Source organism: Salvelinus namaycush, chromosome 31 (assembly GCF_016432855.1).
Source record: "Salvelinus namaycush isolate Seneca chromosome 31, SaNama_1.0, whole genome shotgun sequence".
NCBI lineage: Eukaryota > Metazoa > Chordata > Actinopteri > Salmoniformes > Salmonidae > Salvelinus > Salvelinus namaycush.
In genome coordinates, this window is record NC_052337.1 from 36062487 (window position 1) to 36075451 (window position 12965).

The 12965-nt window shown below is 46.0% G+C and overlaps 1 protein-coding gene across 1 annotated transcript; it reads left to right on the plus strand.

Annotated features, from left to right (window-relative positions):
• The first annotated feature begins 1138 nt into the window (after positions 1-1138).
• On the plus strand, positions 1139-11199 carry LOC120025579 (synaptic vesicle 2-related protein-like). Its single transcript, XM_038970135.1, has 15 exons — positions 1139-1169; positions 1284-1369; positions 1490-1588; positions 1866-1937; positions 8022-8146; positions 8886-8949; positions 9079-9204; positions 9345-9473; positions 9604-9677; positions 9814-9890; positions 10064-10171; positions 10307-10418; positions 10595-10676; positions 10770-10859; positions 10975-11199. Exons 1-15 carry the CDS (start codon positions 1139-1141, stop codon positions 11197-11199), a joined length of 1500 nt encoding a protein of 499 aa, XP_038826063.1.
• The last annotated feature ends 1766 nt before the right edge of the window (positions 11200-12965 follow it).

A 12965-nucleotide genomic window follows, 5' to 3' on the forward strand; every position in this document is an offset into this window, starting at 1 on the left:
ATGTCGTCCTCTATTATCCTCAGTAATTTTCTATCGAAGTTGTCAGACCCCGGTGGCTTGTCACTTCTTCCACACTCACTTTACAGAATTCAAAATTACAATGCTTGTCTTTCATAATTTGGTCAGATATACTTGGATGTGTAGTGTCAGTGTTTGTTGCTGGCATGTCATGCCTAAGTTTGCTAATCTTGCCAATGAAAATAATTATCAAAGTAATTGCCAATATCAGTGGGTTTTGTGATGAATGAGCCATCTAATTCAATGAATGATGGAGCTGAGTTTACCTTTTTGCCCAACATTTCATTTAAGGTGCCCCAAATCTTTTTACTTTCAGTCTTTATTTGTTTCATAGTAGTGTTTCTTCTTCTTTTTATTCAGTTTAGTCACATCTTTTCTCAATTTGCAGTAGTTTGAGTAGCCTATTGAATAGTCATCATGGACAATACAGTAGATTCAGTATGAAATAAACCAATGGCGTTCAGGAAGTCACATCAGGATGTTGTCATTCTCTAGATCTATTACTTTCTCTGTATTGTTTAAGATGTCTATTGTTTGGTTTCAGTGTGGTGACGTTTCGAGGTACAGCAGGAGACAGTCTGCGTCACGATGAGGAGGATCAGTGTGGAGACTATGAGGTCTACACCACGGGGATGCAGACTGTGGACCTTGGGGAGCGCAGGACAGGACAGGACCCCACTGAAGGTTTTACATACTGATTTATATTTTGTTTCGTCCACATCTATTGACTGCTCATTTGTTGTTTAGAATTACCCGATGCTCTTGAACCAATGGATTTATGAAAATATGCTATTCAAACTAAATACTGAACCATACAAAGTCTCCCAAAGCGTGAGTTTGACTAAACCACTGTCCACTCAATTCATCAACACTATTTCTCAGTTTACCATTACTTATTGATACGAGAACACCTATACATTTTAAAACATGTGGCATTGTTATCTTGAATGTTACCCAACTTTTCATCCAATTAACACTAATTGTACACAAACGTCTATGCCAGTTAAACAACCAATCAATCTCTCTCAACTAGAATACTCTTCTGACATCATCATTCAGCACCTAATATCATGTTAGCGCTTGTCCAATTGTTACATTGATTTAGTAACCATTTCTGATCATGGTTCATAATATTAATGAAGTTATTCCTGGTCTGATGTAGAAAAAGCCTCATGTATGGGAAAGTTTGTGAACGATAGAACATGTAATATGTTGTTTTGGGATTTTATTGTAACTTGACCACGTCTTTCTTTCTGCCCTGTCAGATACCTTTACAGTGGAGGATGCAGTGGAGGCCATTGGCTTTGGAAAGTTTCAGTGGAAGCTTTCTATCCTTACTGGACTGTCATGGGTGAGAGAGTGGGATTGATTCCTATGACCGACATGACCTTAAATCTTTTCAATTTGTGGAACAACAACCCTTTCTAATCATGAGCTGCTCTTACTGACTCTCATGTTGTGTTTACTGTAGATGGCGGACGCCATGGAGATGATGATCCTGAGCATCATATCCCCTCAGTTGCACTGTGAGTGGATGCTGCCCAGTTGGAAGGTGGCTATGCTAACATCGGTCAGTCTCATTCTGTCACCTAAACATTATCTCTTAGGCATCTAGACTGGGGTTATTCTCTCATAAGCTTTATCGCATTGGTTTGATTACGCCATGTAGTCATCATCACTTTAGACCTAATCATATAGGCTTCATTAAGGCTTGTGAGGGTAGCCACCAGCTAGAGAGGAAATGCTGAAGGCATACAGCCAACATTTTAATAGGATAGTATTTGTAGTAATCATTCATTGGGTGTCAACGTTCCAGTGATGTCATCAGGTCACTTCTTCTCTCTCAGGTGGTGTTCATTGGGATGATGTTCAGCTCGACTCTATGGGGAAATATATCTGACAAGTACGGCAGAAAAGTAGTAAGTTTCAGTCTGCAATTGTTTAACATGTATAAAAGGTTGAGATCTTACGGCTATGATTTGGTCATGTGATGGTGAAATACACTGAGTGTACAAAACATTAGGAACACCTGCTCTTTCTGTCATGTTTTGTCTTTCATCATGTCTTGTCCCTGTGCTTCCCTCTGCTGGTCTTATTAGGTTCTTTCCCTCTTTCTCTCTCTCTATCGTTCCGTTCCTGCTCCCAGCTGTTTCTCATTCTCCTAACGACCTCATTTACTCTTTCACACCTGTCCCCTATTTTGCCCTCTGATTAGAGTCCCTATTTCTCCCTCTGTTTTCCGCTTCTGTCCTTGTCGGATTCTTGTTTGATGTTTGCTGTTCCTGTGTCCTTGTTCCGCCCTGTCGTGTTCTTTGCCTTCTTCAGATGCTGCGTGTGAGCAGGTGTCTATGTCAGCTACGGCCAGTGCCTTCCTGAAGCGACCTGCAGTCTGTGGTCGCGTCTCCAGTCGTTCCTCTCTATTTGACGAGAGGATTTCAGTTCCTGTTTTGGATTGACCATTGATAATATCCAGGAGAATCATTATTTGTTTATTACTGGAATAAAGACTCTGTTACTATTACGTCGCTTTTGGGTCCTCATTCACCAGCATAACAGAAGAATCCGACCAAGATGGACCCAGCGACTATGGATTCTCTCAACACTGCCGTCGAGTTCCAGGGAGCAATGCTCGGCAGACACGAGCAGGAATTGTTTGCTGCTCGTCATGCCGTTGAGACCCTGGCCGCTCAGGTTTCCGATCTCTCTGGACAGTTTCAGAGTCTTCATCTCGTGCCACCAGCTACTTCCTGGTCTTCCGAGTCTCCGGAACCTAGGGTTAATAACCCACCATGTTACTCTGGGCAGCCCACTGAGTGTCGCTCCTTTCTCACCCAGTGTGATATTGTGTTCTCTCTCCAGCCCAACACGTACTCAAGAGAGAGAGCTCGGATCGCTTACGTCATATCACTCCTTACTGGTCGGGCTCGGGAGTGGGGCACAGCTATCTGGGAGGCAAGGGCTGAGTGTTCTAACGATTATCAGAACTTTAAAGAGGAGATGATACGGGTTTTTGATCGTTCAGTTTTTGGGAAGGAGGCTTCCAGGGCCCTGGCTTCCCTATGTCAAGGTGATCGATCCATAACGGATTACTCTATAGAGTTTCGCACTCTTGCTGCCTCCAGTGACTGGAACGAGCCGGCGTTGCTCGCTCGTTTTCTGGAGGGACTTCACGCTGAGGTTAAGGATGAGATTCTCTCCCGGGAGGTTCCTTCCAGCGTGGACTCTTTGATTGCACTCGCCATCCGCATAGAACGACGGGTAGATCTTCGTCACCGAGCTCGTGGAAGAGAGCTCGCGTTAACGGTGTTTCCCCTCTCCGCATCTCAACCATCTCCTCCCACCGGCTCAGAGACTGAGCCCATGCAGCTGGGAGGTATTCGCATCTCGACTAAGGAGAGGGAACGGAGAATCACCAACCGCCTTTGCCTCTATTGCGGTTCTGCGGGACATTTTGTCATGTCATGTCCAGTAAAAGCCAGAGCTCATCAGTAAGCGGAGGGCTACTGGTGAGCGCTACTACTCCTGTCGCTCCATCAAGATCCTGTACTACCTTGTCGGTCCATCTACGCTGGACCGGTTCAGCTGCTTCCTGCAGTGCCTTGATAGACTCTGGGGCTGAGGGTTGTTTTATGGACGAAGCATGGGCTCGGAAACATGACATTCCTCTCAGACAGTTAGGGAAGCCCACGCCCATGTTCGCCTTAGATGGTAGTCTTCTCCCCAGTATCAGATGTGAGACACTACCTTTAACCCTCACAGTATCTGGTAACCACAGTGAGACCATTTCCTTTTTGATTTTTCGTTCACCTTTTACACCTGTTGTTTTGGGTCATCCCTGGCTAGTATGTCATAATCCTTCTATTGATTGGTCTAGTAATTCTATCCTATCCTGGAACGTTTCTTGTCATGTGAAGTGTTTAATGTCTGCTATCCCTCCTGTGTCTTCTGTCCCCTCTACTCAGGAGGAACCTGGTGATTTGACAGGAGTGCCGGAGGAATATCATGATCTGCGCACGGTCTTCAGTCGGTCCAGAGCCAGCTCCCTTCCTCCTCACCGGTCGTATGATTGTTGTATTGATCTCCTTCCGGGGACCACTCCCCCTCGGGGTAGACTATACTCTCTGTCGGCTCCCGAACGTAAGGCTCTCGAGGATTATCTGTCTGTTTCTCTCAACGCCGGTACCGTGGTGCCTTCTTCCTCTCCCGCCGGAGCGGGATTTTTCTTTGTTAAGAAGAAGGACGGTACTCTGCGCCCCTGCGTGGATTATCGAGGGCTGAATGACATAACGGTTAAGAATCGTTATCCGCTTCCCCTTATGTCGTCGGCCTTCGAGATTTTGCAGGGAGCCAGGTTCTTTACTAAGTTGGACCTTCGTAACGCTTACCATCTCGTACGCATCAGAGAGGGGGACGAGTGGAAAACGGCGTTTAATACTCCGTTAGGGCATTTTGAATACCGGGTTCTGCCAAACGACTTAATGCACGTCAGGCTCGTTGGGCGTTGTTTTTCGCTCGTTTCGAGTTCGTGATTTCCTATCGTCCGGGAAATAAGAACACCAAGCCTGATGCCTTATCCCGTCTCTTTAGTTCTTCTGTGGCTTCTACCGACCCCGAGGGGATTCTCCCTGAAGGGCGTGTTGTCGGGTTGACTGTCTGGGGAATTGAGAGACAGGTAAAGCAAGCACTCACTCACACTGCGTCGCCGCGCGCTTGTCCTAGTAACCTTCTGTTCGTTCCTGTCTCTACTCGTCTGGCTGTTCTTCAGTGGGCTCACTCTGCCAAGTTAGCTGGCCATCCCGGCGTTCGGGGTACGCTTGCTTCTATTCGCCAGCGGTTTTGGTGGCCTACTCAGGAGCGGGACACGCGCCGTTTCGTGGCTGCTTGTTCGGACTGCGCGCAGACTAAGTCAGGTAACTCTCCTCCTGCCGGTCGTCTCAGACCGCTTCCCATTCCTTCTCGACCATGGTCTCACATCGCCTTAGACTTTATTACCGGTCTGCCTTCGTCTGCGGGGAAGACTGTGATTCTTACGGTTATCGATAGGTTCTCTAAGGCGGCACATTTCATTCCCCTCGCTAAGCTTCCTTCCGCTAAGGAGACGGCACAAATCATCATTGAGAATGTGTTCAGAATTCATGGCCTCCCGTTAGACGCCGTTTCAGACAGAGGTCCGCAATTCACGTCACAGTTTTGGAGGGAGTTCTGTCGTTTGATTGGTGCTTCTGTCAGTCTCTCTTCCGGGTTTCATCCCCAGTCTAACGGTCAAGCAGAAAGGGCCAATCAGTCGATTGGTCGCATATTACGCAGCCTTTCGTTTCGAAACCCTGCGTCTTGGGCAGAACAGCTCCCCTGGGCTGAGTACGCTCACAACTCGCTTCCTTCGTCTGCTACCGGGCTATCTCCGTTTCAGAGTAGTCTTGGGTACCAGCCTCCTCTGTTCTCGTCCCAGCTCGCCGAGTCCAGCGTTCCCTCCGCTCAGGCTTTTGTCCAACGTTGTGAGCGCACCTGGAGGAGGGTCAGGTCTGCACTTTGCCGTTACAGGGCGCAGACTGTGAGAGCCGCCAATAGACGTAGGATTAGGAGTCCTAGGTATTGTCGCGGTCAGAGAGTGTGGCTTTCCACTCGTAACCTTCCCCTTACGACAGCTTCTCGCAAGTTGACTCCGCGGTTCATTGGTCCGTTCCGTGTCTCTCAGGTCGTCAATCCTGTCGCTGTGCGACTGCTTCTTCCGCGACATCTTCGTCGCGTCCACCCTGTCTTCCATGTCTCTTGTGTCAAGCCTTTTCTTCGCGCCCCCGTTCGTCTTCCCCCCCCCCCCCCGTCCTTGTCGAGGGCGCTCCTATTTACAAGGTACGAAAGATCATGGACATGCGTTCTCGGGGACGTGGTCACCAGTACTTAGTGGATTGGGAGGGTTACGGTCCTGAGGAGAGGAGTTGGGTTCCATCTCGGGACGTGCTGGACCGTTCGTTGATTGATGATTTCCTTCGTTGCCGCCAGGGTTCCTCCTCGAGTGCGCCAGGAGGCGCTCGGTGAGTGGGGGGGTACTGTCATGTTTTGTCTTTCATCATGTCTTGTCCCTGTGCTTCCCTCTGCTGGTCTTATTAGGTTCTTTCCCTCTTTCTCTCTCTCTATCGTTCCGTTCCTGCTCCCAGCTGTTTCTCATTCTCCTAACGACCTCATTTACTCTTTCACACCTGTCCCCTATTTTGCCCTCTGATTAGAGTCCCTATTTCTCCCTCTGTTTTCCGCTTCTGTCCTTGTCGGATTCTTGTTTGATGTTTGCTGTTCCTGTGTCCTTGTTCCGCCCTGTCGTGTTCTTTGCCTTCTTCAGATGCTGCGTGTGAGCAGGTGTCTATGTCAGCTACGGCCAGTGCCTTCCTGAAGCGACCTGCAGTCTGTGGTCGCGTCTCCAGTCGTTCCTCTCTATTTGACGAGAGGATTTCAGTTCCTGTTTTGGATTGACCATTGATAATATCCAGGAGAATCATTATTTGTTTATTACTGGAATAAAGACTCTGTTACTATTACGTCGCTTTTGGGTCCTCATTCACCAGCATAACACTTTCCATGAAAGATACTGTTTTTATTTATACCCGTACTGTTTTTATTTATTTACTTTTCTGCTCTTTTGCACACCAGTATCTCTACTTGCACATTATCATCTGATGATTTATCACTCCAGTGTTAATCTGCTAAATTGTAATTATTCGCTCCTATGGCCTATTTATTGCCTACCTCCTCATGCCTTTTGCACACATTGTATATAGATTCTCTTTTTTTCTTTTTTTTTCTACTATGTTATTGACTTGTTTATTGTTTACTCCATGTGTAACTCTGTGTTGTTGTCTGTTCACACTGCTATGCTTTATCTTGGCCAGGTCGCAGTTGCAAATGAGAACTTGTTCTCAACTAGCCTACCTGGTTAATTAAAGGTGAAAAAAAAACATAAAAAAAAAAACATAGACTGACCAGGTGAAAGCTATGATCCAGTATTGATGTCACCTGTTAAATACACTTCACTTGTATTTAACTAGGCAAGTCAGTTAAGAACAAATTCTTATTTACAATGACGGCCTAGGAACAGTGGGTTAACTGCCTTGTTCAGGGGCAGAACAACAGATTTTTTTACCTTGTCAGCTCGGGGATTCGATCTTGCAACCTTTCAGTTACTAGTCCAACACTCTAACAACTAGGCTACCTGCCGCCCCTGTTGAGCGTGAAAAACCCAGCAGTGTTGCAGTCCTTGACCCAAACTTGTGCGCCAGGCACCTATTACCATACCCTGTTCAAAGGCACTTAAAATCTTTTGCCTTGCCCATTCACCCTCTGAATGGCACACCTATGCAATCCATATCTTCTTCTTCGGAGTTTAATGGCGGTTGGCATCCAATATGTTGCATTACTGCCCCCAACTGGACCATAAAATAAATCCATTATACTTCGTAATACAAAATAAAATAACATCCTTCAAACTAACCCCACACTCACAAGCCATGTCTCAATTGTTTCAAGACTTAAAAATCCCTATTTAACCTGACTCCTCCCTTCCATCTATACTTACAGTCCAGTTGGGGGCAGTAATGCAACATATTAGATGCCAACCGCCATTAAACTCCGAAGAAGAAGAAGATATGGATTGCATAGGTGTGCCATTCAGAGGGTGAATGGGCAAAACAAAATATTTTAAGTGCCTTTGAACAGGGTATGGTAGTAGGTGCCTGGCGCACAAGTTTGGGTCAAGGACTGCAACACTGCTGGGTTTTTCACGCTCAACAGTTTCCCGTGGGTATCAAGAATGGTCCACCACCCAAAGGACATCCAGCCAACTTGACACAACTGTGAGAAGCATTGGAGTCAACATGGGCCAGCATCCCTGTGGAACGCTTTCGACACCTTGTAGAGTCCATGCCCCAGGAATTGAGGCTGTTCTGAGGGCAAAAGGTCAGTATTAGGAAGGTGTTCCTAATGTTTTGTACACTGTGTATTTGTGTGGTGAACAGGGCCTGACGATGTGTATGATGTGGGTCCTATACTACGGCTTCCTCAGTGCCTTTTCCCCGGCGTATGGCTGGGTCATGGTGCTGCGCGGCCTGGTGGGCTTTGGCATCGGAGGAGCCCCACAGTCGTGAGTGATGTACTCCATAAGGCACATACAGCACACCTGACCTGGCTTCCTCAGTGCCACACTCTGTTGCAATGCAGTGGAATAGAACACATCAGACTTTGTTGTACAACAACGTCACTGTTCAGATTTCCAAGATGATGACAGTCGTACATGAAAGATGATCATTGTAAATTCACCCTAAATGCCACTTTAACCGTATCATGGAGATGCACTGTAAAGTACTGTTGAAATGACTGATGTCTTTGAAATGACTGCGTTAGTCTCTCAATGCGAGTTGAACCTTTCCTAAATGTGGTTTATCTGCAGTGGAGCTGATCAGGCTGAATTAACAGAACACTGTTATTGTAGCACACTGACATTCTCTCTTGGGACAGTTAGACCTGTGAAGATGGCAGAGCAACAATAACGCTCCAACCAGGAACAAAACAAGTGTATTTTTAGCCCTGAGTCTGATTGATAGAACTGGTTCCAGACTCAGTGATTCAGGACCAGAAAATACTGCCTTTTGTTAATAAAATGCTGACTGATAGTAGTTTATTTTGTACTGAATGTAACTGATGCTGTGGAACCTTCTATTTTATAGCCAAGGTAACTGTTTGATTTTCTGACCAATACCGGGCTACCCTATTACCTGTAGAAGTTAATGTTGTATGCCGTGCTTATTTGAATTCCTTATAGTTGTGCTCTGCATCAGGTAGAAAAGTCATTTTTAGATTCATTAATGGACATTTTCTTTCAGGGTGACGTTGTACTCTGAGTTCCTCCCAAGGAAGTCAAGGGCCACCTGCGTTATGCTGATTGAGGTACTTTCTGTCCACTGGCATTTAATCATATTTTTTCTAGCATTAGTTTTATCTCATAAGAAAATAAACCATTTCTGGAGTAGTGTTCCATCCTACAGTGCTTAATCCTCTTGTCTTGGCGGCCATCAGATATTCTGGGCCATAGGCGCTGTGTTTGAGGTCCTTCTGGCCATCTGGATCATGCCTACCATGGGCTGGCGGTGGCTGCTTGGCCTGTCTACTGCACCCCTGGTGGTCTTTGTTACCTTCTGTTTTGTAAGTATTACGAATGAACTGAGACCTGCAGTATCTATGGTTCTGAGACGATGGTTGACATGCAGCACAAAGGTGGGTGATACTGAACACATAGGTAGTGGATGAAGTGTTTCATATGCATGTGTCTGTGTCTGATACAGTGGCTGCCTGAGAGCCCCCGCTTTGATGTGCTTTCGGGAAACATGGAAAATGCTATGAAAACGTTAAGACTCATCGCTGCTGACAATGGGAAGACCATGCCTCTTGGGAAGCTTATTGCCAATAAACAGGTGAAACCGTATAATTGGTGTGGTGTGTGCATTCATGTGGTATATGTTTATCTGAGACCATCTTAGCTGACAACTTTTTGTGTATTCACGACAATCGCTTGGGTGTGCTTTTTATATATTTGTAAAGCAGGAGGAGCGTGGTAGGATCCGAGATCTCTTAACTCCTCAATATCGCAGAACCACTCTTCTCCTGTGGTTTATATGGTAGGTCGATTTTGCTCTCATTATACAGGCATCTCATTAGCTCAACCAGTGCACCCCGTCCTCCCAGTTCAGAGAACCTCAGAAACCCAGAGTTGGGCCCTTTGTGTGATCTGTGTTTGTATGGTTTCTGTCTCAGGTTTGCCAATGCCTTCTCCTACTATGGCCTGGTCCTCCTGACCACTGAGCTATTCCAGGCAGGAGACGCGTGTGGTGGTGAGTGACAGCTGGTCTGCATGTTACTCTGAAAGGTCGAAACTTCCCTTTTTGATAGTCTTAAGGAGAAACTCCTGCCCCGCCCTAACGATCAAACATGGTAAACAGTCCTGCAAGCCTGCCCTTCTAGTTGCTCTTTTAGAACCTTTGACTTAAAAAATATGTACCTCCAGTCATCACCAAAGGTGCAAAGACTGAGCCAAAGTGCAACCTGGAATGCAAATACTTGACGTTAGATGACTACAAAGACCTACTCTGGACCACCTTAGCTGAATTTCCAGGTGAATGACATTTAAGGCATTTATGTACCATAGATACTGTTCAGCAGTAATTTAACGGAACTGAATCTTGTGTTTTGTTGATGTGCTGAGTGGGACATTCTGTATGTCAGTTTTTTTTTAATCCTGTCTCTGCAGGTCTTTTTTTGACATTGTTTGTGATCGATCGGATTGGCAGGAAGAAAAGCATGGCAATGTGTTTCCTGATGTTCTCTGTGTGCATTCTGCCCCTGTACGCTTGTGTTGGAAGGTAAGTGCACTCTTCACCTTGACCAGGTCCAAGATCGGAGAACCTTGGTAATCAAGGGCCTTCAATTTGAACTGGCCCAGTTAGTCACTGATTTGGCTTCACCCATTCTCTTAACGCTGTGTGGGGGTGACAGCTGTGTTCATGCTCTGCTGATGTCTCATACACTTGGTCTACAGGGTAGCTCTGACAGTCTTCATCTTCATTGCCAGAGCATTCATCACTGGGGGATTCCAAGTTGCTTATGTCTACACACCCGAGGTAAGCATTTTTTTCTCCATCAGTAGGTACTTGACATCCAAAACCACAGCTTCTGCTGTTGAGGACTTTTTGTATCAATTATTTTTTCTGAAGGTATATCCTACAGCCACCAGAGCTCTGGGCATCGGGACCTGCAGTGGGATGGCCAGGGGGGGTGCCCTTCTAACTCCCTTTGTGTCACAGGTAATCATGACCTTGTTTTACTTCATTCGAATCTAAGACACCCTGCCCCCTCAGAGGACTCCCGGCCCTCTGGCTCCCCAGCACTGCTAACATCCAGCTATTTTGGCCCATACAGGTGCTGCTCAAGAAGTCTGTGTACCTCACACTGTCTGTATACTGCATCCTTTGCCTGCTGGCCACAGGAGCGTCCATGCTGTTGCCCATTGAGACTACAGGCCTGGGCCTGCAGGAGTCTAGTCGAATCACAGCCGGTCAGGAGGAGATGAAAACAGGTCAGATGTCAAATGGCTCTGAGGCTTCACCAACGCACACCAGCTATGGATCATCCTATAACAGCTGATGAGGACAATAGGGTGGAGTAAGGCGTTGAGAGAAATAAAGGGCACTTGATTATTCCCACTTCAGTCTTATCAAGTCATTTCTCACGGATGCCACACAAAAGGATATTAAAGATGGGACAGTTTACAAGCTGGAACCCCACGCAAACCTTATTGGATGGGGAGAGAACTCAAGTTACAGCACATTAGCAAGACTACACTTAAGTTTGCGCACCAGCATTTTTAACGGAACTTTGATGACTGAGTATTTATAGATATTGTGTAGCCTGAGAGGCTCAGAGAATTTTTCTATACATTTTGCTATAACTATTTTGATAATTTAAGAGTGTTCATATTCATTATTGCAATACATGGGTGCATATCTGTGCATGTGTGTGCATATCTGTGCAATGTGTGTACTATTGTTCCATGCTTGAATTTCCCACTTAAAATGTGCAAATATGGAAACCTCCCGAGTGGCGCACGGGTATAAGGCACTACATCGCAGTGCTAGAGGCGTTACTACAGACCCGGGTTTGGCCGGTGGGGCTTTACTTGGCTCATCGCGCTCTAGCGACTGCTTGTGGCGGGCCGGGTGCCTGCAAGCTGACTCTGGTCACCAGTTGAACGGCGTTTCTTCTGACACATTGATGCGGCTTGCGGGTGTTAAGGAGCGCAGTTAGGCGGGTCATATTTCGGAGGATGCATGACTCGACCTTCGCCTCTCCCGAGCTCCCCCCTTGCCAGAATTCTCCTCCCTCTTCGCGTGAACTCACACGCACTCAATTCTGCTGCAACTTGCTTGCTAGTTGAGATTTCTGATCACGTTAGGATGCGTTTCATTTTATTTTTTATGACGTTTGATCGCGGGGAGGCACTAGTAATGTCTGCAGTTTTCGGTTTGGCTATTTGTTTCAAGTGTATTAGTCTATAAATAAATCTCTGCCAAAATTCGTCATCTCTCCCATGTCTTATTCGACTAGTAGTTGTTCTGAAATGTTTATTGCTTGCCTACATTTTACTCCCTCCCCTATGTTTAATATAACACACATACATTAATTATTCATTTTGGTTGCCTATCCTGATGTGAAGTTTGTTCTATAGAAAGTATTTGACTCTGATGTGTGCCACAGAAATTATTTCACTCTAGCCACAAAATTAAGGAAATTAGAAGGGGGGGGGTTTCGCAAGTTGCTTGCCGACCCCCCCCCCCCCCCCCCTTCTATCTTGGGACTGCAAGGCCTGGCACACTTCTGAATCATTTTTGGTGGTGACCTATCATACCCTATCATATCTATACGTGTGCCACAGGAAGTATTAGACTCTAGTCACAAAAGTAATTTGGTTATTTCAGGAATAATAGTTTTCAAAGCCCTCTACTGTTCTCTCTACCCATCCCTCAATCCCCCATCCCATCGTGCTTTTTCCTCTTACGGCTTTTCCAGGATTTTTTTTTTTACACTTTTCTGTCTTAGTTTTTAAGAATGTAGGTACAGTAGTAATAATAAAATAATAACAACAATAATAAATCTAAAATTTGTACTCTGGGCAAGAAAGAAAGTTGAGTGTAGAGGAAAGGGGGCAAACTAGACCACTCAACATGAGTGCAAAGGAAAGGGGGCAAACTAGATCCCAACTATCTCGGCCATATACGATTCGAGGTCGTAGCGCGGACTTGGAAGATGACAAGGGGGTTATCTTCCCTAAAATAAGCGTGGATCACCTGAGGCCTCATATAGAGGACTCGTCGGATCCCTCATAAAATAAAATCAGCAGCCTCCACAGCCAC

What these genes read in the sequence shown, in the direction of transcription:
- LOC120025579 (XM_038970135.1), top strand. Translation starts at nt 1,139, where the DNA reads ATGGTTCATAATATTAATGAAGTTATTCCTG. An exon ending in ACAAGTACGGCAGAAAAGTA is followed by an intron (nt 1,938 to 8,021) that starts GTAAGTTTCAGT and finishes TGTGGTGAACAG; the next exon opens with GGCCTGACGATGTGTATGAT. An exon ending in TCTTTGTTACCTTCTGTTTT is followed by an intron (nt 9,205 to 9,344) that starts GTAAGTATTACG and finishes TGTCTGATACAG; the next exon opens with TGGCTGCCTGAGAGCCCCCG.